A 25,342-nucleotide genomic window follows, 5' to 3' on the forward strand; every position below is an offset into this window, starting at 1 on the left:
CTGCCTTTATCCTCCTCCTACTTTGGATCAATAATGTTGCATTATCTTCACCTGCTTGCTCCTCGGTTTTCTCATCTGTGAAGTGGAGATAAAGAATATACTGGGTTGTCATGAGGCTTACCTATGCTGCTGTAAGTCTGTGGAATTTCAAGACTCCCCAAGGATTCTTCACAGTGGGAGTGAGGCCACACAGAGTCTCATGGTCACCCTTGGCTCTCACTCGTTTTGCTAAATTAGCTCAGCACAGATGTCTTGGTGGCCCTCTGAATACTCGGTGGCTGTCTGGCCCCATGGCCAGATGCGGTGACTCACCCCTGTAATCCTAGCACTTTGGGACGCCAAGGTGGGAGGGTTGCTTGAGCCCAGGAGTTCAACACCAGCCTGGGCTTGGCAACATAGCGAGATCCAGTCTCTGTTTTATATATATATATGCCAGGTGTGGTGGCATGCACCTATAGTCTTGAGAGGCAGGAGGATTCCTTGAACCCAGGAGGTCAAAGCTGCTGTGAGCTCTATTCATGCCACTGCACTCCAGCCTGGGCAACAGAGTGAGACCATGTCTCAAAAAATTTTTTTTTAATGGACAAAGATTATATATATTTAAAGTATAAAATGTGATGGTTTGATATACATATACGTTGTGTAATGCTTATCACAATGAAATTACACATCATTCACCATCCATGCTGTGCATTCGATCCTCAGAACTTGTTCATCTTTTTTTTTTTTTTTTTTGATTTGGAGTCTCGCTCAGTCACCAGGGCTGGAGTGCAGTGGTGAGGTCCTGCTCACTGGAACCTCCACCTCCCAAGTTCAAGCGATTCTTCTGCTCAGCCTTCCAAGTAGTTGGGATTACAGGCATGTGCCACCATGCCCGGCTAATTATTTTTTGTATTTTTAGTAGAGATGGGGTTTCACCATGTTGGTCAGGCTGGTCTCAAACCCCTGACCTCAAATGATCTGCCTGCCTCAGTCTCTCAAAGTGCTGCGATTACAGGCGTGAGCCACTGTGCCTGGCCAGAACTTGTTCATCTTATAACTAAAGTTTGTACCCTTTGACCATTTCCCCATGCCCCCACTTCCTAATCCCTGGTAACCAATGTTCTATTCTGCTTCTATGAGTTCAACTTTTTTAGATTCCATATATAAGTGAGATCATACAGTATTTGTCTTTCTGTGCCTGGCTTATTTCACTTAGCAAAATGTCCTCCAGGTTCGTCCATGTTGTCACATACGGCAGGATTTCCTTTTTTATGGCTGGATAAAACACGCATGTGTGTGTGTGTATGTATATATATGTGTGTGTAAAACATTTTATCTGCTCATCTGTTGATGGACACAGGTTGTTTCCATATTTTGGGTATTTTGAATAATACTACAATGGACATGGGGGAGCAGATATATTTTCAAGATTTCATTTCCTTTAGATATATACTGTTAAAGGAAAAACTTGAGACTGATTAAAGAGTTTGAGAAAAGGACAAGTTACAAATCAGGGAGCCCCCCAAATCAGAATACCTTCAAAGAGACTTCAGTGCTGCCAGTGGGGTTGGAGAGGATTTAGGGACAGGAAAAGGAAAATGACATAAATAAAATGGAAGTGAAATACAGAAATAGCCAGATTGGTTACAGCTGGGTTACAGACTTATTTGAACACTGAACAGTTGGCCACCTGTGAGTAGTATGTCTTCTGATTGGCTGAGACTTGGCTACTTGTTATAAGAGTAGGTTACAGTCTGTTTACACATCCAGTTAGATTACAGTTCACTATGTATGGATCAACCTTTAGGCTGAACTTACAAGGAAGCAGCTTTAGGCTAAAGTTAACTATGCAGAAATAGGATTATTAGATTGTATTGACTTTTGGGGGAGTTGCCATACTCTCTCCCATAATGGCTCTACAAATTTATATTCCCACCAGCAGTGTGCAGGCTTCTCTTTTCTCTACATCCTCACCAACACTTCTCTTGTCTTTATTACAATACTGATCCTCACAGGTGTAAGGTGATATCTCACCATGGTTTTAATTTGCATTTCTCTGATGATTAGTGGTGTTGAGTGCTCTTCATATGCCTGTTAGCTATTCACATGTCTTCTTCAGAAAAATGTCTATTCAAGTCCTTTGCCCATTTTTTAATTGGGTATTTATTTTTGCTATTGAGTTGTGTGAGTTCCTTATACAGTATATTTGGATATTAAGCATTTATCAGATATATGGTGCCCAAATATTTTCTCCCAGTCTGTAGGTTGCCTTTTCAGTTTGCTGATTGTTTCCTCTTATGTGGAGAAGCTTTTTTAGTTTGATGTCATACCATTCGTTTATTTTTACTTTTGTTGTTTGTGCTTTTGGTGTTATAGCCAAAAAAATTATCGTCAAGACCAATGATAAGAAGCTTTCCACCTATGTTTTCTTCTAGGAGTTTTGGGGTTTCAGATCTCACATTTAAGTCTTCAATTCATTTTGAATGGATTTTTTATTTGGTGTAATACAAGGGTCCAATTTTCTTCTTTTGAATGTGGATATCCCGTATTTCCAGCTCCAATTATTGAAGAGACTTTCCTTTCTCCATAGTGTGTATATTCTCGGCACCATTTTCAAACATTAGTAGACCATATATGCATGGGCTCTCTATTTTTCTGCATTGATCTATGTATCTATTTTTATGCCAGTACCATACTCTTTTGATTACTATAGCTTTGTAATATAGTTTGAAATCAGGGAGTATGATGCCTTCAGCTTTCTGCTTCTTTCTCAAGATTGCTTTGATGATTTGGGGTCTTTTGTGGTTCCATATGAAATGTTAGAATTGTTTTTTTCTATTTATGTGAAAAATGTCATTAGAATTTTGACAATGATGATATTGAATGTGTAGATTACTTTGGGTAGTAAAGCCATTTTAACAATATTAATTCTTCTGATCTATAAACACAGGCTATCTTTCTACTTATTTATGTCTCCTATAGTATCTTTCAACAGTGTCTTATAATTTTTAGCGTGCAATTTTTTGTGTGCATCTTTCTTTCACCTCCTTGGTTAAATTTATTCATATTTTATTCTTTTTGGTGTTATTGTAAGTGGGATCATTTTCTTAATTTCTTTTTGAATAGTTTGTTGTCAGAAATCAGTAATAGGAAGAATTTTGGAAAATTCACACATGTGCGGAAATTAAACAACACATTCCTGAACAGCCAATGAGCCAAAGAATAAATCAAAAGGGGAATAAACAAGTATCTTGAGACAAATGAAAATGGAAACACAAGGTACCACAACTTATAGGATGCAATAGAAACATTTTTAAGAGGGAAGTTTATAGCGAAAAATACCTACATTAAGAAAAAAGAAAGACATCAAACAACCTAATTTTATATCTCAAGGAACTAGAAGAGGAACAAACTAAGCCCCAAAGTCAGCAGACCGAAGGAAATAAAAAAGATGAGAGCAGAAATAGAAACTAGAAAAACAACAGAAAAGATCAACAGTAAAGATCAACAAAATTAACAAACCTTAGCTAGACTAACCAAGAAAAAAGATAATTCACATAAACAAAAGTATAAATGAAAGAGGAGACATTACAACTGATATCACAGAAATACAAAAGATCATAATCAACTACTATGAACAATTATACACCAAGAAACTGGATAATTTAGGAGAAATGGACGAATTCCCAGAAACATACCATCTATCCAAACTGAGTCTTGAAGAAACAGAAAATCTGAACAGACCAATAACGAGTAAGGAGATTGAATTAGTAATCATAAACCTCCAAGGAAAAGAGACAAAGGAAAGCCCAGGACCAGGTCTGACCACATCTTTACTCAGTTTTCCCCGCAGCCCCCGGTCCCCACCCCCCTTAGCCTGTCTCCCTAACTTCCTTTCTCCTGAGGTGCTCCCCCAGGAAACTCCTGGCACCAGAATCCCCTACGCAGGCTCTGCTTATAGGGAAGAAATGGACGACAGAGGGGATGGAGTGGGGTGTGCCAATAAAGTATTTTGAATGAAACTAGCAGACACCTTTGTTCCTAAAGATTCCATCGTCACACCAGCTCTGGGATGTTTACTAGCTTCTTCACCCTGAGCTATTCTCAATCTCAGAGCCTTACTGCTCTCTCTCAATCATTCTCTCCTCCTCACCCCTTTCTTTCCAGGTTGCCAATAGGAGCTCCAAATACTTTCTGGGTATTTCATGTAGCCATCTAGTTTTCCTCAGCTCGGCTTCAGGCGCACTTTTGCAAATCAAAGCCATTCAGCAACTCAGAGGAACAAAAAGGGGCTTATTTGAAGGTAGCAGTGTCTATGACTGGCAACCGTCTGTGTGCTCCCTTACACATAGGGTCCTGTGTAAGAAGCCTACACACAATGCCTGGCACACTGCACTCCACACATGGTATGTACACTCCTTGGGCAATGCCTCCTAACGGCTTAGGACCATTCCCTGTCCTGCCGGGGCGTTTAGAATAAAACCCACACTCAGACCCTGCCTCACAAGACCCGACATGATTTGGGTCCTCACCACTCCTCTGCCCTCTTCTCACTTTCCAGCCATGGGATGACCCCTCTTTCTCTTTTCCTGCCTGAGACTCCCAGGAAACCTCTTCCCCTACCTTTTTCTACATAAATCCTACTCTCCCTCCGGCTCAGTTCAAAGCTTCTTCCTCAGAGGTTGCTCTGGCCACTGAAATTAAAAGAGGCCTCCTTCTGTTCATTTCACTAGTGGCATCGCCATGCAGTTTTCCGTGTATTACAGTCAGTTTCCTTGCGTGCGTGTTTGGCTTTTCACTTGTTTTCCCCTTGCACTGTAAACCTCTCAAGGGCAGGACACTCGCTGTCTTGAGGGGCGCTGTAATGCCAGGGCCAGGTCCCTGCTCGTCTGGCGCTCAGCCCGTGCTGCTCTACACGTGTTTGCTGAATGAACGGAGCAGTGAACCCTCAGAAATTCGCCTCCAGATGAGCGCCTTGGCCGTCTCGGCGTCTCCTGGCCTCAGAACATCACCCTTGGCTCTCCCTCAAGGGTGAGCTCCCAAAGCGAGAACGTGACCCTGTCCTGCACCCAGCCCTCCACTCCAGGGCCTCCGCCGGTACACATCTTCGGCCTCAGCCTAACGCACTCTAGCAGGCACAGACCGCCACGCCCCCACCCCTCCAGACGGAAGGACTGCAATCCCCACAAGGCACCGCGACTCAGCGCCACCCGATTGGTGAAGCCTCTGACGTCGGCCAATAGGACGTGGCTTTGTTGGCGTGTGCCGCGGCCGCGCGAGTCCTGGAAAGCGTTGTTGGCCCGGTTGCTCTGGAGCCGGGTCTCGGGTCTGGTGGCTGCCGGCCCTCCAGCATCTCGCCATGGGGAGCACGGAGAGCAGCGAGGGCCGCAGGGTGTCCTTCGGAGTGGACGAGGAGGAGCGGGTCCGGGTGCTGCAGGGTGTCCGGGTGAGCGGCGCCGCCTGGGCCGGGGCGGGCGTGGAGGCCGCGGGCGCGGGGGGGAGGTGCGGGGCGGAGCGCAGGGCCGGGGGCTCTTTCCACGCGTGAGGGGCGTGGGGCTTGGGAGACTCCGGGGGCTCAGGCCAGGAAGAGGCTGAGCCGAGACGCGAGTCCGAGGCTGGCAGCCTTGGAGCTTCGCGACATCGGCTTCAGGGAAGGAGGAGTGAAGAACTGGACAGGTGCGAGGCCCCTGGGACACGAGGGACGCCCTGGCCACGTCCTGGCTCCGGTCGGCTTAGTTTTTACGTTTCTTGAATTTGCGCCCGGCCTCCCAGCCCGTGGCCCCTCAGGTGCGCGCATCTCGTTCTGGGTACGCGGTGTCTCCCACCTGGGCTTTGCTTGGGGACTCAGCTCTTCCCCGCCTGCCTGTTCTCCACAGCACATCTGCGGGGCGCCGGAAGAACCATAGCTCAGATCTGATCCCCTTCCTTGCCTGAAACCCTCCAGTGGGTTCCTAGCGCGCTTGGATGATGCCTTCCCTGGTTCCAAAGCTGGCCGCTGCCCGTCGACCTCTGGGACTGCATCTCGTGCCATTTCCCTCGCGTGGCACCCTCACCTCGTCCCCAGCCTCAGGACCGCCGTGTTTTCCTGGAGGGTGCCGCTGGCTCAGCTCAGGGTCTGTGCGCCGGCTGTTCTCTCTCCTTCAGCTCTCCTTAAATCCCGCTGTTTCTTGTAATTCTTGTTGTAGTTCAGATATCACCAGAGAATCCTTCCCTGACCACCCAATCTGAAGTAACCTCCCACCCCCCGTCACACATTTATTATTTTCATAGCACTCATCACAGTGATCGCTTCTGTTGATAATTGTTTACTTGTTTATTGCGTTTACTGCTAGAGTGTAAACTTTTTGAGGCTAAGGTTCCTGTCTGATTGAAGACTGTCCCCAGAACCCAGAAGAATAAAAGCAGCTCTTATTGCAGTGTAGGGGCCATGCGTTGGACTAAACCCTTTATAAGTTAACTGATTTAATTTTCAACAGCCCTATTTAGCCCATTATTGTAGATTAAGGAGAACTGAGGCACTGAGAGGTGAACGAACTGATCCAAGATCATGTAAATAGTAAGTGGGAGAGCTGGGATTGAAACAAGCCAATTCCAGGGCGTGTTGCTGTGCTCGGCCTCTTCCTCCACCTGTGTCTACACCTGCAGGTGCTTTGTAAGTAACTGTGAAGAGATGAATGAACCCAGTAAAAGGGACTAGGATTAAATGAAACGCACAGAGCTGGGTGTAGGTGAATTAGTTAATTAAGGAGGAATTAGGGAGGTGGCTTAGACAGACTTCAGGAGTTCTGGCAGGTGCTCATTAGCTGTATGACCTTGGGTAAAAAACTCTTTTGAGCCTCAATGGCCACATTAAAAAAAAAAAATTGGGTGTGTATGTATCCTAGGTACTGCCTAGGATAAGATGATGTCTGTGAAAGTGTTAAGGAAACGCACAGAGAGAGTGCTTTGTGGAGGCCTCTCTTCTTAGCCTAGCAGAGTACTTGGCACATTTGGTGCTTGCTAGGCGTTGTATAGTTTTGTGGACCTCACTTGTGGCAAGGATTAAATGGGGGAGGAGATGGCTTGTGTTGGAAGGCCGAGAAGGAGGAACCTGAATTGGAATTTAGAAAGATAAGCTTGGCTCTGTTTGGGTGCTCTCACCCTTGTGATTTGGTCTCCTGTTTTGGGGAATGTTGGAAAGTTAAGTTGGAGTCCTCAGAGGTTCAGGGGAGTGCCTTTGGGGGTGCCTTCTTTCAAGTTGATTGGAAACCTCATGTTTTTTGAGTATTATATAAGACAGGTACATTTCATTTCTAGTTCTCTTAAATACTTCTGCAACATATAAATTCTCTGTATTTAAAGATGGAGAATTGGGCTTAAAGGGGTTAAGGAATTTGCCCAAGGTGTTAACCTGAGTAACTTCTGGGACTTTAATTAAGATCTTTTCGGTGCAAAAAGCAACTTTTTCTCACTTCTGCAATTCCCCCCCATGATGTATGCAAGGCAGCCTGAAAATTTTGTGACAATACCCGTACCTGTCCTGACAGGGATGATAGTGCCCCACTTAGTTTTAAAACTGGAAGGAACTTTGGTGACTGACTGCTTTCTTTTCCAGCTGGGCAAACTAATCAGAGAGGATAAATGACTTGTCCAGAGGTGCACAGTAAGGTGCACAGCCCCACGTTATGAGAGCCACGTCCTTCCTTCTGCTTGTGTTTGAAAGAGGAAAACTGAAGAAAGGAGGTGATGGTATGAAGAAAGGATGTTTTGGTGTAGGGGCTTTTTCTGTTAGCAGAGTTACTTGAGGCTTGAGGAATTCACCTTGTCTTTAGGCAAGTGAGTGAAAAAGATTGCCAGATCAACAAAACAGTTGCCAAAGGGAACAAATCAGTTAATTTAATGAGAAGCAGATGCCAAAGAAGATCTGCCCCAGCTTCTTTAGAGCAAGTTGAATATTCTTAATGACCATTTGTATTTAATTCCTGAGGCCTGGTCTTAGAAAGTGTTCTCATCCCTGTAAGATTAAGTGTTAGTGGCAGGTAGTGGTGGCTCATGCCTGTAATTTCAGCACTTTGGGAGGCCGAAGTGGGCAGATCACCTGAGGTCAGGAGTTAAAGACCAGTCTGGCCAACATGGTGAAACCCTGTCTCTACCAAAAATACAAAAGTTAGCTGGGCATGGTGGCACACACCTGTACACCCAGCTACTTGGGAGGCTGAGGTAGGAGAATCCTTGAACCCAGGAGGGGGAGGTTGCAGTGAGCCGAGATTATGCCAGTGTCCTCCAGCCTGGGTGACAGAGACTCTGTCTTAAAAAAAAAAAAAAAAAAAAAAGGATTAAGTGCTAGGCCTTGCTAGTTTACATACTTAGTTTGCATAAATTCACAAAGTGTGTTCAAACCGTAATTCCATGGAAGGTAAAAGAAATTTAATGAATGCAAAATGCTGCAGTTATGTTCAACTCCAGTTTTCAGAGCAAATGTGTGAAATACGTAAAGATTTTGTTTCAACCAGTACATTTAACCTCATCCTTCAGTAAGAGAAGGCACACATGGCAGTCATGGCGCATATGTGTCTGCCTTCCCTCTCCTCCTCTCCACATGAGCCGCCCTCTTTGGTGATTCAGCTGATGTTGGTTGCTTGTGAGCATCCAGACTGCTCACTGTTCACTAGCCTTTCCCCCTTTCCCACCACTGAGCCCACCCCTGTTCCAGTCACTTGCATGTTCCCAGAGTCATTATCCCCTCCAGGCTTGATCAACTTTACCGTCATGCATTGCTCCCATGAGGCTGATTCTGGACCACGGTGGAGGGGAAGATCAAGAAGAATGTGGTCAGACACACAAGAGAGTCCCCCATTGTGCCAGTGCCAGAGAGGCCATGTGCCAGAGCGCTGCACCTGCAACTGCCAGTTATTCCTCACCTCAGTGAATGTCCACTGCCTTCATGTTACTTGCCCAGCACTGGGCCTGGCCTTGCTGAGACAATGAGGGACAAAGCCGAGGACCCTGTCATCATAGAGACCTCAGCCCAGTAGGGAGAATGGACCAGAAAGGAAGAGACACAGGCAAAAGACTCAAAGAGCTGCCAGAGCTAAGGAGGAAACAAAAAGGGTGCAAAAGCTACTGGGGCTGCCTGCTTGAGGTGGGATGGTCAGGCAGTGCCTCTCAGGAGGAGATGTTGACTGTGGCCTGAGCCAGCCCTGTGAAGAGTGCATATTCACTCTGTGCTAAGCACTCTGCCAAGTGTATTCAGAGCATCACCCCAGAAATTCCACATGCTTACCTTGTGAGGGGTCATTATCCCCATCTCAGAAGTGAGGAAACAGGTTCAGTGAGGTGAAGTAACCCAAGGTCACAGAGCTGGAACCTCAGGGTCTCTGACTCCATAGCCCATGTGCTTGGCAGCCACAAGGAGGGTAGGATGCTTGAGGATGTGGCAGGTGGTGGGGCCAGACTCAGGGCCCAAATGCCAGGCAGGGCTGTGAACATGTTATTCTGGAGGCCACGCTGCAGTTCTCTGGTCAGGAGCAGAGCTTTGGAAAGGTTCTGTCTGGTGACACTGATTTTTCTTTAAAAACAAAAACCAACAGTTGTAAGCCAGGTGCAGTGGTATGTACCTGTAGTCCCAGCTACATGGGAGGCTGAGGCAGGAGGATCACCTGAGCCCAGTGGTTCGAGTCCAATGTAGCAAGACCCCATCTCTTGGGGAAAAAAAAAAAAGCTTTATTGGGATGCATCATTTTACATATTATAAAATTCACCCATTTCAATGCTTTTTAGTAAATTTACACAGAATTGGACAACTGTCACCACAATCCAATTATAGAACATTTACAAGACCTAAAAAGATGCCTTGACCTGTTTGCAGTCACTCCCCATTCCCACTCCCAGTCCCAGGTAACCATTAATCCTGTTTCTCTATAAATTTACCTTCTCTGGACATTTCGTAGATAGTCCCCTCTTGGTCTTTCAATGACCTATCCATGGGTCGTTGGTTCCAGGACCCCCATGGATACCAAAATCCTTGGATGCTCAAGTCCCTAATGGAAAATGGTGTATTTGCATATATACTACACATATTCTCCTGTATACTTTAAATTATCTCCAGATTACTTATAATACCCAAACACTGTAAATTTTGTGTAAATAGTTGTTATACTGTATTTTTAAAGATTTGTATAATTTTTTTGGCATATTATCTTTTATTGTTTCTTTTTCTCAAATGTTTTCCTTTGGACCCATGGATACGGAGGACTGACTGTAAATGTAAATGATTCACGCATCTTTTATTTCTGGCTTCTTTCACTGAGCAAGTGTTTTTGATGTTGGTTCATTGATGTCGTAGTATATATCAGTAGTCCATCCTTTTTATTGCTGAATGGTATCCTGTTGTATGTATATACTGCATTTGGCTTATTCAGTCACCAGTTGAGGGCATTTGAATTTTTTCTACTTCTTGGTTATTGTGAGTAACGCTGCTATGAACATTTATGTATTTACAAGTTGTTTTTTTGCAGGCAAATGTTTTTAGTTCTCATGGATAGATACCTGAGAGTGGATTTGTTGGGTCATTCAGTTTATGAATTTTGTGAATTGTCAGGTTTAATTTTTAAAGAAACTGCTGAACTGTTTGCTGAAGAAGCTGTACCATTTGATATTTCTACCAGCAATACATGGGATTCCAATTTCTTCATATCTTCACCAACACTTGTTATTATCTTTGATTCTAGCAATTCTAGTGGCTGTGAAATTGTATCTCATCGTGGTTTGAATTTGCATTTCCCTAATAACTAATGATGTTGAGCGTCTCTTCATGTGCCTATCCTTATATTTTCTTTGGTGAAATGTGTATTCAGATCTTTTGCCAATTTTTAATTGGATTATTTGTCTTTTTATTATTAAGCTATAAGATATCTTTGTGCATAGTAGGTATGTGTAGGTTATATGCAAATACTATGCCATTTTATATAAGGGACTTGAGCATCCTCAGATATTGGTGTCCACAGAGGTCCTGACACCAATCCTACATGGATACCAAAGGATGATTGTCCTCAATTCTGCCATTGTAGAGGAAAGCAGCCATAGACAATATGCTTAAGTGAGTGGTTTTGACTGTGTTCCAGTAAAACTTTATTTACAAAATCAATTGGTGGGTTAGATTTGGCTCAAGCACCAGAGTTTGCTGAACCCTGATCTAAATCGATGTTTGCTTCATGAGATCTTATTTCTCCAGGCTCTGTTGAAAAGATTATTCTTTCCCCATTGAATTATCTTGGAACCTTTGTGAAAATCCATTGCACATAAATTTAGGGTTTATTTCTGGACTCTCAGTTCTATTCCATTGATCTTTATGTCTGTCCTTATGCCAATACCATGCTGTCATGCTGATTATTGTGGCTTTCTTTCAAAATTGGGATGTGTAAGGCCTCTAACTTTGTTATTTTTCAAGATTGTTTTATCTGTTCTGGGTCCTTTGCATTTCTGAATACGTTTTAGGATAAGTTTGTCAACTTCTGCAAAGAAGCTGACAGGGATTTTGATAGGATTTCTGTTGACTCTATAGATTACTTTAGGGAGAATTGCTATTTTAGCAACATGGAGTCTGCCAATTAGTATACACGAAATATCTCTCCATTCATTAGATCTTTCTTAAGTTTTCTGAGGAGTGTTTTTTACTTTCAGTGTACAAGTCTTGTACTTCTTAAATGTATTCCCAAGCATTTTATTATTTTTGATGCTATTGTGAATGGAGTTGTTTTCTTACTTTTATTTTTGGGCTTGTTGTTGCTAATGTATAGAAATATAGTTGGTTTCTGTATATTGACCTTGTATCTTGCAACCTCGTTAGGCTCATTTATTAGTTCAAGTAGGGTTTTTCTTGGGGTGGATTTCTTAGGCCTTTTTACAAGTAGGATCATGTTGTTTACAAATAAAGACTGACTTCTTTTCCAGTCTGGATGCCCTTCTTCTTTCCCTCTTGCTTTGGCTAGAATCTCCAGTACAATGCTAAATAGAAGCTGTGAATGTGAACGTCCTTGTCTTGTTCCTGAACTTAGGGTGAAAGCATTCAGTCTTCCATCATTAAGTGTGTTAGGTGTAGGGTTTTCGTAGATGCCCCTTATCAGATTGGTAACTTTATCTTTTAATAGTTACAGCCACTCCTTTCTCTCTGTCCTTATGTCCTTTTTTCCCTTTATAAGCTCTAAGAGGGCAAATCCTGGATTTTCATGATAGTGTCTGCTCATTAATATATACATGTTGGGTTACATGCTTGGATTAATGAATTGGCAGTCCTTCTCTAGCCAAGCTGGCGATCTTGTGGCAGCTGTGCATGAGAATCTTATTCTTCCAGGCTTTAACACAGACCTGTTCGGGATGTGTGCGGCAGACTTTGTTTTCCGCCATGTGGTTGCCTAGTGAAATGCTTCTGAGCTTGCCTCCTTGACTGTTTCAGCTTGAACATGGAAGTTCCTTATGATATGTTTTATATGATTACTTTTCCTGTTCTTTCTTTTGTTCTTGCTGGATGTTAAACAATGTGCTTGGGATCCTGTTCACTCTAGAATGTCTGCTTTTTGGTTGCAGCATTCATCTTAGTTGACTCACTTAAAGGCAGTGTGGGAAACAGAAGATCCCAGACCTGGACTTATGCCCTGACACTTCAGAAGGATGTGTCTTTCTCCTTATGTGCAAGATAGAGATATGATGTAGCATCTCCATGCGCCCATTTAGCAGAGACACCACGAAGGGGTTGCGTTATAGATCGTCTCTGGTCTTCCACAGCTGTAAAGCTCACCTGGCTGTTTGGATGAGTGCAGTTTGATGGAGCCCGCATCAGGAATTGCCAGCTTGGAAAGCCAGAAAACAGGCAGCCAACTTCTCTGCTGCTTTTCAATGAACAGTATCTGCTTCTGATTTCAAGTCCAACAAATGGTTCTTGAGTACACACTGTGTGCCGGTTTCTGGGCTAGCTGCTTTCACATGTGTTATTCTGTTTGATGCTCCTGAATCCATCACATGTTCTGACAAGTGCTGAGGCATTAGAAAACAAGGTAAAGCAAATTCTGCAGGGAAGCACAGTACTTTAGGTCTCTCTACCTTTTCCACCTCAGCTGCTGAGGAGTGGAGGCTCATCTTAAAGACAGGATGGTTGAAGGCCCAGACACCTGCATGTAGATTTCCCGCTGGTGCGTTCCATTTTTCTGCCTTGGTGGTTCTGAAACTCACTGTGTGTGAGAATGACAGCAGGGGACTGTCTACACAACCACACTGTACTTTAGGTGCAGAAGGAATCACTCTCAAGGGTTTAGTTGAATATCCTTTAAATTTTATCATAATAGTAGTACAGTGTAACCAGTAATACAATCTAAGTAGTACAAGAGTTAAAAGTTATTTCCACCTTCTGACTTCAGCATATGATCCTCATATATGATGAAATTCCATTACATTCCTCCTTTCTTGTATCACAGTACAATGTTGAAGGTCTCTGTATGTAAAAGATAAATCTATAAAATAATATAAATGTAAGGTTGTTAATTGTAACCCTTACTAGGCTCATCTCGGGCCAGTTCCCACATTTGGAAAGTAAAGGTGCTGCACTGGAAGGCAGCCTTGATCCTCCCAGGCTTCAAGTGCTGCCTTTTCCCTCTATTGGAAGGGGTCACTCCTGCTCTCCGCAGTGGCACTAGTGTCCAGCATCAACCACCGTCTCTGCCCTTCCTGTGTCTGGTAGGAGCTTCTGACTGTTTCTGAGCCCGCTATCCCTTCTGTGCCCTGTTCCTGGCCATTCTCTTTCATCCTCATTCATGCACCCATGACTTCTGGATTCTAAATATCCAACACAGAGCTTTCTAAATGCCCCTGCCAGCACCCCCGTGCATGTCCCATGGGTACATTTAATTGACTGTGTCCAAATGGGACTCACCCGCATTTCTTCTCTGCCCCCTTAGAGATGACCCTTGTCTCTTCTGTTGTGAGTAGCTCTACTATCCAGTCCTTCATCTGGAAAGCTGGTGGTCATCCGCGTTCCTCTCTTTCTCTATATTCATGACAGGTCTTGAGCTTTACCTTACAGCAGTTTCTCCATTTTGTTCTCTCCTCTTTGTCCTTCCTACTCTCAGTTCAGACCTACACTATCTTCCCCTTGACCAGCTGACAAATTGTTCTTTATTAGCTTGCTTCCCACAAATCTATACTTTCTGGTGCTACCAGGCTAATTTTTTTAAAAAACGCAAATTTTACTTTTGAACAGGTTTCCAGGAGATGGTCATTAAATGCAGACAGTTAAAGAGGAGTTGCCCGGGGAAAAGCTTGTCTCCCTTCCACTGTGTTTTGTCAGTCCTGCTCCCAGAGGCAGCCCGTGACCAGCTTCTTGTGTCCCGGGGACTGTTCAGAGTTGAGGCTGATTGTGTCACATCCTTTCATGTCTCCCCCTTGCCTCTTGGTTAAAGGCATGTTTCCGGGCCTGGCTCACAAGGTCCTCCATGTGTGGGCGCCACTTTCTGCCTTCACTGCGCCTCCCTGCAGGGACACTTGATCCTGCGGGACCCTAAGCTGCTTCATGCATGTGTGCCTGTGATTCTCCTCCTTTGGCTGGCCAAGTGCAAGTGTTGCCTTCAGAAGGAGCCTTTGGTGGTGTCCCCTGCAGACTCTGTGGTCCCCTCCCAGGGCTTAGTGCCCTGGGCCGAAATGATCTGTTCCACACTTACTTCCTTTCTGCCCCATGAACAGGGGCCACATCTTCTTCATCTCTCTGTCCCCAGCACCTAAGCCAGAGCTTGGCACAAGTCAGTAAAATACTTGTTGGATAAAAGTTTAAGCCACTGGCTCAGTTTTTCTTGCCTCAAACTATGACTCCAGAAACTTAATGATATTAATTGATTTTAAGTAATTGCCACCATTTAAAAGTTGGGAGGCTTTAGATCGAGACCATCCTGTCTAATATGGTGAAACCCTGTCTCTACTAAAAATACAAAAAGTTAGCCGGGCATGGTGGTGGGTGCCTGTAGTCCCAGCTACTTGGGAGGCTGAGGCAGGAGAATGGCGTGAACCTGGGAGGCGGAGCTTGCAGTGAGCTGAGATCGCACCACTGCACTCCAGCCTGGGTGACAGAGCCAGACTGCATCTCAAAAAAAAAAAAAAAAAAAAAAAAAAAGTTGGGAGGCTTTACATAAAATTGATTTTTAGCTTTTTTGGGGGAACAAATGGAAAGTCTGCCATTCTTGTGTGACAACACTTTGCTGGAGTTGCAAGGTGGCTACACTCTTCAGGTGGCTGTGCAGTCTCATTACAGTTACACCATGGTATCCTTGCATGATGCTTTATAAATTTTCTTTTTTAAAATCAGGCTTGTTTTATTTGTTTCCACCACCTGTCCGACTCCTGTGGGCATTTGTGTGTGCCATGCTTGGTGTAGGAGGTCTCCGAGGGCTCTTCTTGTTCTGCCTTTCTGGGATTGACATCTGTGGTGAGCAGCCGGTGCATCTAATTTCAGCTCATAGAAAACTGAAGAGCTAGGGAACAAAATCTCCAAGGCAACAGCCTTAGGCAAGGGGGTGATCTTTTTCGGATCACGGGGTTGGGCAACACCTCTACAGAGATTGGGGTGTCGGGCATCGGGGTGTTGGCACCAGGAGCTGACAGGCTGAGCCTCCTGGAAGCCTGTCCTTCTGAAACTGGCCGCATCGGCACTGTCCTGGTGCTAGGCCTGCCCTAGCCCACCCTGCCTGCCTGCTGTAGGCCTGAGCTGATTTTATCTCTTCGTCGTTTTCCAGTGCCTAGCACCCAGCAGGCCCTAGGAAAACACTGCGTTGAGTGGATGGAGCATGGCTGCGTAGGCCTGTCTCGGCTGCTGACCCACTGTATAACTTTGGGAAGTCACTCTCTGCAGTTCACTCTCTTCATCCTCGGAGTGAGGACGATGACACCGCTCCTGCCTGTGATGCCTCACTTTGTGAACTGTGTGAACTTTCAATACAAAGAATAATGCTTAAACTGCCTCCCCATTGCGCCTTCCCAAATGTGCCTAGGTAGTTAACATTTTTAAGGCTAAAAACATACTCATTTTCATATTGACATTTGACTAGTTTTTAAAGTAGGTTGTCTGTTTTGTGGGTATACGGATGCTCTGCCCGTCCATCTCCCTGGGGCTCCATAAAGCAGTCGGTGGAGGAAGTGGGAACTGCAAATCATTCTATTGTTTCCCAGTCTTCCCTTCTATGAAAAGGGTTACTTGTCACCTCAGAGCAGCTCCATGTTACTGCCTTTACTTGTGCAGGGGTCCCTGTTAAGTGTCCAGGGTTTGGATTTGAGTCATTACCCTAGCACTTCCCACGTTCCACCTCCCTGACTCTAGTTTCTTCATCTGTAAAATGGTGATCGCTGCACAGGGACTGCCCTTACCTGGAGCCTGGCATATGGAGTATGCTCTAGGAACAGCAAGTCAGGGTCATTTTTGTCATTAGCCTTAAATAGGCACCCTTATCATCACTCTTGGGTTGCAGTCTTCTCTTCTAGCCATGAGCTTTGCTGCCTGCCTCTGGAGTGTGGGGAAATTACATTCTTACCTGGCCTGCCCCTAGGCTCTTGTATGCCTGGGATTCCCTAACATCTTTCTAGAGAGGTAGCCTCTTGTAGCTTCCTGTGCCACCTGTTTGCCTGTGGAACAGAGGTGCATGGATGGACTTGGAACATGACACACCCACACAGAGATCAATAATGTGGCTCAATAATGATGCCTGCCTCTTTCCCACGAGCCATACTCAGGGCCTTGCTATCAGTTTTCCCTCATCCCTGTTACTTTAGGAGTTTTTCTTCTTGTGGAGTGCATCTTATTTTTAAATGCCAGCTGGTCACAATTTCTCATGAATCCTTTCAGAGTTTTCCCAAGGCTGTGGAAAACTTTCCTTTCTGCAAGTACAAATGAGATCATGCTATTCCGTCCATTCCCTTTTCCTCTTACCTGCGCATTCAGTCAGATGGTCTGAAATAGTTTCACTTCCTTGGCGTCTTTTGTAACCATCCCCTCCCTGTCACTGCTTCAGTTGTCACACTTCTCAGTGCTCCTCCTCCTGATTTGCACTGTTGTGGTGGTTTCCCTGCTAGCAGCCCCTTCGTGATTTCAGTCCCTCCTCCTGCTTTGCCAGACCTTCCTGTGCAAAGAGAAGACTGACCACATCCCTGCTTATAGCCTTCACTGACTCCCAGTTCCAGCTTCCTTGGTTTGCCATCCAAGGCCCTCAACAGGTGGCACTCCAGCAACTCCTCACACCTGATGTTTTCACGTCCCTGCCAGACTGAGCCGTGGCGCTCCTTGGAGCTCCCTCCCTTCCGTGCCTTTGCTCATGCCACACCTCTCTCTGGAACGCCACCTTCTGCTCACACCCCTTCTCTGCCGTCATCCCTTCAGGTCCAATTCAGGCCATCTCCCTTCTAGCTGGAACTCGGAGTTCCATTGTTGAACCTCCTGGGCCCTTAGCAGGGCCGCTGGTATCCACTGCTTAGTGGCTTGTCTTCTCTCCCTCTGTATCTGTCTCCTCCACCCTGCTTGACCATGAGCTCTTTGAGTAGAAGGGTCATGGATGTCATATCTTTATATACTCCATCATGCTAGTGCCATGTTATGGACCCAGGCCTCTAATAAATATTTAATTCATGTGGTTCACAAACATTTGAGTGTCTCCGGTGTGCTAAGCCCTGAAGATACAGCAGGAGCATCATGGAATCCCTGCGCCTGTGGAGCCACTGTGCTGTTGGAGTGAAGACAAAAAAGTGCTTGGGGTCTGTTGTGCCCGGTGGTCATAAGTGCTGCAAAGAAAGCAAAGCAGAGTAAGGGGAGGGACGGTGCTGGCAGGGGTGGGGTTGATAGGGGGGCTGGTTCCAGACAGGGGAGTCGGGGAAATGCGTGCAGTCCCCTTTGAGGCTGAGCCTGCTGGGAGTCAGTTGGTTCCCTGGCCTTTCCGCAGCAATCTTGGCCCCTCTTTTTATCGCTTTAGCTTCTGTGGTGGTCGTCCCTTCTAGGGGCCATTCTAGGCAGTGAGTGCTACTTAGCAGATGCATCTCCCCTTGCTCTTGCTGTTGGGGTGGCAGCCTGCTGCCTTCAAAGCAGAGCAGCACAGCAGTTAAGCACGCAGGCCGGGGTCAGGCGGCTTTCCCTGCAGTCAGGCTTTGGTCCTGCGGCTTCATGGGCTGGGCAAGTTCTTTAACCTCTCTCTACCTTGGTTTTCTCAAGTAGAAGGTGGGTGTGGCATTGTGAGGATTAGTGAGGTGGTCTGTGCACAGTGAGTGCTGGATGAAGGTTAATCAGTAGGTAGGTAGTAGTGTTAGTAAGGTGGCACAACTCAGTTACAATCACAACTCTCATCCTCATGACCTTATATCATGACCTTATATTGGGTCAGCTGCACACTGCTCACTCCTGTCCTTGTTCATTCAGTTGTTGATAATACCTACTTGAGGTTTTTAAGATGGCACCATTCTCCTTACAACCTTTTAGTCGCGAGGTGGCCATGTGACTTACTCGTAGACCTGTATGGTTTAATAAAGAAACCCATACGGTGGCATGCACCTATAGTCCTGGCTACTCAGGAGGCTGAGGCAGGAGGATCCCTTGGGCCCAGGAGTTTGAGACCACCTGGGCAACAAAGGGAGGCCTTATCTCTAAAAAATAAAAAAAGAAACCTGTAGCCATTTGGGAACTTGCCTCTAAGTTCACAGTTGCTTTTGGGTGAGGCTGGCATTTTGGTTAGGGTCAGATTTTGGTTTCTTCCTTGGAAGGAGGTGGGATCTGGGTTCCAAATGCATTTGTTAAGGTGGAAGTGCTGAGGGGTGTGTGTGTGTGTGTGTGTGTGTGGCTTAGATTGAGGCTTGGGCCTCTCCCTGGCCTGGCCTTGCATTTGACTTAGACTGTCTGTGGGCCTTCACTACTCTGCACGCGTTCCCCCTCCATCACGGAGCTTGTAGGGCAAGGACTGTGGGCTGGAGAGGGGAGGAGAGAGAGTCTCTTCCTGGACTTCACTTTGTCATTAGAGTCTTATGGAGGTGCCAGCCAAGTGTGCCAGGGTAGCGGCAGGGAAGAGGCCCCTCTCCTTGGTGTCCCCCTGTTACTCCAGGGTGAGGGCAGGTTCAGGTTTGAGCCACAGGATGTCAGAGCCGGAGGGCACTTTAAAAAGAATGTGCCCAATTAAATTTTGTGTACACTATGGACAAGCTGAGAAAAGACTTGCTCAAGGTTGCAAAGCTACATGGAGAGCACTTAGAACAGTGCTGATGGTCTGTGGCAAATGCTAACTGTTGTTATTATTGATCAACTCATGTATTTTTATGTACCCAATATGTGCCTGGTATGGATTATAATTAATATTTGTGTAGCACTTTGCAGTTTTCACTTAATAGCTAATATCAATTGTTTACATTGTACCAACTGCTTTGTGTAGATTGCTTCATTTAATCCTGGAAATCACCGTAGAGTCTGTACCATTAATTCTTTCCATTTAACAGATGAGGAAACTGACTTAGAGCTAAGAAGTCCCCTGGCCAAGGTCACGCAGCTGGTATGCAGCTTAGCTGGGATTCAAACCTGGGCTGGTCTGACTGCAAAGCACTGAGTTCCTGAGCTGCGCAGCAGCCAGGCCAGCCTTGAGGGAGGCTCCATTTCCTAGGTGAGGACAGTGACGCTCAGAGAAGCTAAAGAATTGGGGCAGCACCACGCAGCTGGAGGGTGGGCAGAGCTCCTCCTCCCCTGTACTGCTCTATATTAGCCCTCTGTCCATTGACCACACAGGACCTCCTGGCCAGCTCTGATGGCACTGTGACCAGCAGGCCGTGGCATCAAGCACGCAGCCCCGTCTGGCTCCGGAGGCCTCCCCTCTGGTTCTGTTGGTGCAGGGACCACTGCCCAGATGGTGTTTATTCTCACATGACTGCTGTGTGTGTATGTATATTTGTTGATTAAAAATATTACTTGCTGTATTTTGTGGCAACATAAAAAAAATTACAACTCTCTCAGTGCCAACAAGAATCTTGCCAATGTTTTCACTAACCTCTTACAAACCAAGTCGTGTGGTTCCATTCCTGCCCCCTGGGGTTGCAGCTGGCAAATCTCAGCCTCCCACTCACCTGTGCAGAACCCCCGCAGTGACCTCCTCGTGCCCTCAGATCAGATGTGAATGCTTTACCCTGGTTGGCCAGGGCTCATACGGTCTAGCCTTTGCCTGCCCTTCTGGCCTGATCGTCTGGTCCCTTTCTTTTAATTCACTGTCCTCTGGCCTGCCGGCCTTCTGTGGGGCCCTCGGACATGCCAGACTCAGTCCTTCTCAGAGACTGTGCTTCTCCCCTCTCCTGGAACTAGGTTTCAAGATGTACATGTGGTTGAGCATCTCATCGCTGGGCGGGCGTCTTAACAGGAATGTCACGGCTAAGCAGGCTTCCCTAGTGCATGCGACTTCTTGCCCCCCCTGCCCTGCATGCTGCCATCACTTTATGATAGCCGTTTCTTCTTTCATAGATAGCACCAATCACTAGTGCACCCCGTTGGTTCTTCAGCATACATTTAAGCATTTCTGAAGTGGGGATGTTGTGTATGATAGGATGTTGTGTATGATAGGAGGAATGTTAATTTCCCTAGGGTTTTTGTCTTTCATCAGGCCATGTAAAATAATGGTAAGGTTTACAGTTGCTGGTGTCCTGGCTTAGGTGAGGGAGGACATGGGAAACAGTGTGTTTACTGGGTATCGTTTCTCACCTGCCATCTGAATGTGAGCTCCAGAAACTGAGGGACTGTGTCACTCCCTTTCAGTGCTGTTGCTCACTGCATCTAGCACATTGCCATCACAGTGAGTGCCTCATAAAGAGGGACAGTGGGCCGTGGTTACAGCTCCCTTGTCTGTTTGCCTCTGGATGGGGTGCTTCCTCTGCTCCTTGCCTGGGCTGCACTATCAGAGTCTTCTTTTTTTTTTTTTAATTTGAGACAGAGTTTCACTCTTGTTGCCCAGACTGGAGTGCAATGGCGTGATCTCAGCTTACTGCAACCTCCACCTCCTGGGGTCAAATGATTCTCCTGCCTCAGCCTCTTGAGTAGCTGGGATTACAGGTGCCCACCACCACGCCCGGCTAATTTTTGTATTTTTAGTAGAGACGTGGGTTTCACCATGTTGACCAGGCTGGTCTTGAACTCCTGACCTCAGGTGATCCACCTGCCTTGGCCTCCCAAAGAGCTGAGATTAGAGGCGTGAGCCACTGCACCCAGCCAAGAGTCTTTTGCATGACAGGGCCTGGTCTTCCTGGTCACGCAGCCCTTTTCCATGGTGTGGATTAGGACATCGTCAGCTGTGACTGCCACTGTCATGTAGATCACACGTGCCGTGGTTGCCTCGTCCTCATCCACATAGATCCCAGGACCCCTGAGGTTCATTCCTCACTGCTGACCTCCCTCAGGACACCCAACCGGGGCTTCTAGTCCCTCAGGGGCCTGGTGCATTCCCACAGAGTCCACTCTGAAATGGGGGGTGCTGTCCAGTCGTGTGCTGGTAAATTTCTAACTGGCTCTGCCCTTCACCTCCCTCAAAGGGCCTGGTTTGTAGCACTGGCCAGTTTCTATGGTGGATATACCATTGTAGCCAATTCCAAACTGCTGTCATGAAGTCAACCAGCACATGTTTCCTGAAAATTTTAAAATGAGCTCTTAGCCAGTTTCAGCCACCATTTGGATGCCCAGATCTTTTTGTTCAGCCTGTGTTCCCTGAAGTGCTGGCTTCAGGAAGTTCTCTGAAGTGTTCCCTCTTGAGTGCTGGCTCCGTGTCCCCACCTATGGGGAAAGATGTTCCACGTTGCTCCTGCTGTCACCTCGCACCCAGCCTGGTGTCCTGTTTCCACCCTCAGCATGTGGCTAAGTGCTTACTGGGGACTTGGGGCTTTAGATGTTTCTCCTCATTCTCCCATACACTGACTCACTCAGGGTCTTAGTTGCTACAGCCGCAAAAAAGGAGCAAATGGGCAAACTTGGGAAGGTTTCTCCCTTTTACAATGTGGGATTTTTGTATTTACCTACAATCAAACGGATCTGCTGCCTTCTTAGAATAATTTTCTTAATTTCCTCCCTTTTTTTGTCATTCTCACGCAAATTATTCCACGAACTTGAGATCAAAACTCCTTTTCTTCAACTCTGTGCTCTCGTTCATTCCCTGCAGTCAGGGCAACCACCAGACGAGCCTTTCATCCCACCTCCCACGCAGGCCGTGATGATGTTTCCTTGCACACAAACTTTCAGCGTCTCCTCGGGATGGTTGGACCTCTCCCTTTGCCTGACTTCCAAGCTTCCTTCTGTGCTGGCTTCATCCAAGTCCTTCCACCCCACGCCTTCCAAAGTGGACCTATGGCGGCAGGCGCACGGTCTCTTCCTGTCTGTGCCTCTTCCCCGGTGCCCTGCCCTAGGCTATGAAGCTTCTGCCTTCTGCAGACATCGCTGCCGTCCCGCCCATGGGATGGAGCTTCTCCTGTGTCTAAGTCTGCGCCTGCCTTAGGGAACCCATCCCTCTCTTGGCTGCTTCCGGCCACTGGAATCCCTCCTTGTGCTGTTCTCATTGACTTCCTGTCTGGGCTGCTTCTCTTTGTTTTTGGTGTTCTCTCCCTTTTTATTTGTAACAGCTTTATTGAGATGTGATTCACATGCTGTACAATTCATCCATTTAAGGCATGTGATTTAATAGTTTTTAGTGTATTCACAGGTATGTGTGACCATTGCCACAATCATTTTTAGAACATTTTCATCACCCCCACCCCCCACCCTCCCCACCAAATCCTACTTACCCTGTAGCTATCAGCCCCCACCCCGGTCCCTGCATTTCCCCAAGCCCAAGGCAGTCACGAATCTACTTTTGTGTCTAGAGATTTGCCTGTTGTGGAATACGCCGCACAGTGTGGCCTTTTGGGTCTGACTCCTTTCACTTAGCGTAGTGCTTTCAAGGTTTCTCCATGTTGTAATGTGTCAGTAGTTCATTCCCTTTTATGGCTGAATAATACTCCATTGTATAGATATACTTCATTTTACTTATCCATTCATTGGTTGATGAACATTTGGGTCCTTTCCATTTTTTGGCTATTACAGATAATGCTGATGTGAACACATGTTTTCATTTGTCTTTGGTGTACAATGAGAAGTGGAATTGCCATATCAAGTGGTAACTCTCCATATCCTCACAAATACTTATTATAATTTGACTTTAAAAATTTATTTATTTATTTAGAAACAGAGCCTCACCTGTTGTCCAGGCTGGAGTGCAGTGGCGCAGTCATAGCTCGCTGTAACCATGACTTCCTGGGCTCAAGCGATCCTTTTGCCTCAGCCTCCCAAGAAGCTAGGACTGCAGGCACGTGGACCACACCTGGCTAATTAAAAAAAAATTTTGTTTTTTAGAGAAAGGGCCTCACTGTGTTGCCCAGGCTGGTCTCAAACTCCTGGTCTCAAGTGATCCTTTTGCCTCGGCCCTCCAAAATGCTAAGATTACAGATGCGAGCCACTATGGCTGACCCTTACACATTGACCTTTTAATTATAGCCATCCTCGTGGGTGTGATGTGGTACCTTATTGTGGTTTAAACCCGTGTTTCTCTAGAGACTAATGATGTTGAGCATCTTTTCCTGTGCTTATTGACCATTTGTATATCTTCTTTGGAAAAATTTCTATTTAGATCCTTTCCCCATTTTTAAATAGGATTATTTTTCATTTTATTATTCAATTCCGGAAGGTGTTTATATGTTTTAGATAAAAGTTCCTTATCAGGTATATGATTTGTACATATTTTCTCCCATTCTGTGGGTTGTCTTTTCAGTTGCCCTATGGTGTCATTTGGTACTCAAAACTTTAAAATTTTGAAGAAGTCCAATAATTTATTTATTTCTTTCATTGCTCATGCTTTTGGTGTCATCTCTAAGAACGTATTGCCAAAGCCAAGGTCATAATGATTTAGCCCTCTGTTTTCTAATAAGAGTTTTATAGTTTTAGCTCTTAATGTTTAGGTCTCGGATCTGTTTTGTATTAATTCTTGTATATGGTGTAAGGTAGGTGTGCAACTATATTATTTTGCAAGGGATATCCAGTTGTCCCAGCATCATTGGTTGAAGAGACCGCTCTTTCCCCACTGAACCATCTTGGCACCCTTGTTGAAATCAACTGACCATAGAGATAAAGGTTTCTTTATGGCCTCCTTATTCCCTTCCATTGATATGTTTGGTCTTCTCTTGTCATATGTCATTAACTAGTTATTTGATTGTATATATCTTAAATACTACAGGGACTCTATTATTATTATTATTACAATCTTTTGTTACTAAGGAAATGTTCATGGTAAAAAAATTAAGATGCAAAAGTTCCAAAAGTGAAAATCCTGCCCCAGCTGCTCTTGTCCCCACTTTCAGGACCTCATCCTCTGAGTACTTTGCTAAGCAGTTTTGTAGATTTCTCCTTGGAGCAGATCTGTATATGTGTCTTATGTGCATGCATGTGAAATCCAAATGCAATTCACACTTGCAGATATGTGTATATGCATATATTCAAATTCAGCAACATTTATATTTGTATGTCTGCATTTTTTTTGCAATATTGAGATGTCCAAAAAATTCTATGACTTTTTAAACAATCAGCAGTATATCTCATGTGTTTTCCATGACAGTGTATGTGTATTCTACCTTGTTCTTTCTTAATGGTTCCATAAAATTCTATAGGATGTATATGCCGAAATTGTCTCAGTCAGTTCTCTATCTGTTGGATGTTTATGTGATTTCCTTTTCTTTTTTCCCTATTTCCTCCGGTGTCACAGTGAGTGTCCTTCCACATGCCTCTGTGTACATGGGGGAGTAGTTTTCTCAGTGAGATATTCTGGAAGTGGAGTTGCTGATCATGTCTTTTGTCTTACAGTAATTTTTAATGTCTTTCCCTCCGCTGTGTTTTATGATGCCTTGCACATATTAGGCACTTAATAAATATTTACTAAAGTGAACTCTTAAGGATTTTTATCCTGGATTGATCCCCAGCTTGCTGTTTCATCTCAGTAAACTGTTTTATGACACCCTTAGGCCTATTTCACATCCTCTAAATGAATGAGAGTTTTGGTTATCCAGTCTTCATTAGGGGAACTGAGGTGAAATTAGTCAAGCAGTATTTGATTATCTACTGTATGTGTGGCACTGGAGGTCTACAGAGATGAGTGAGATTCAGGCTTAGCCCTCAAGGTATTTAAAAACCATCAGGATAGGCAGGCGGGAGGTGTAGTACTTCTCTGAGAAGCACATGTGTGTTGTCAGGGGGCTCAGAGGAAGGGAAAAGGTGATACTGGCACACCTGGGAGATGGTGCAGACGTGGCTCCAGATACCACAGTACAGCAGACA

General features: G+C 45.4%; 1 protein-coding gene across 8 annotated transcripts in view; it reads left to right on the forward strand.

Annotated features, from left to right (window-relative positions):
- The first annotated feature begins 740 nt into the window (after positions 1-740).
- CHCHD6 (coiled-coil-helix-coiled-coil-helix domain containing 6) overlaps positions 741-25,342 on the forward strand; it is a 260,690-nt gene continuing 236,088 nt past the window's right edge. For 2 of the 8 annotated variants that reach the window (XM_034957292.3, XM_063602912.1), the window contains exon 1: positions 5,204-5,428. In XM_034957292.3, the coding sequence (XP_034813183.2) occupies positions 5,342-5,428 (87 nt within the window). In that variant the 5' untranslated portion in view covers positions 5,204-5,341. Of the gene's footprint in view, positions 5,429-5,527; positions 5,659-25,342 lie in introns of those variants that run through there. The other 6 variants (XM_034957291.2, XR_010111644.1, XM_055110388.2 and 3 more) reach the window with 6 other exon arrangements.

Source organism: Pan paniscus, chromosome 2, assembly GCF_029289425.2.
Source record: "Pan paniscus chromosome 2, NHGRI_mPanPan1-v2.0_pri, whole genome shotgun sequence".
Lineage (NCBI taxonomy): Eukaryota > Metazoa > Chordata > Mammalia > Primates > Hominidae > Pan > Pan paniscus.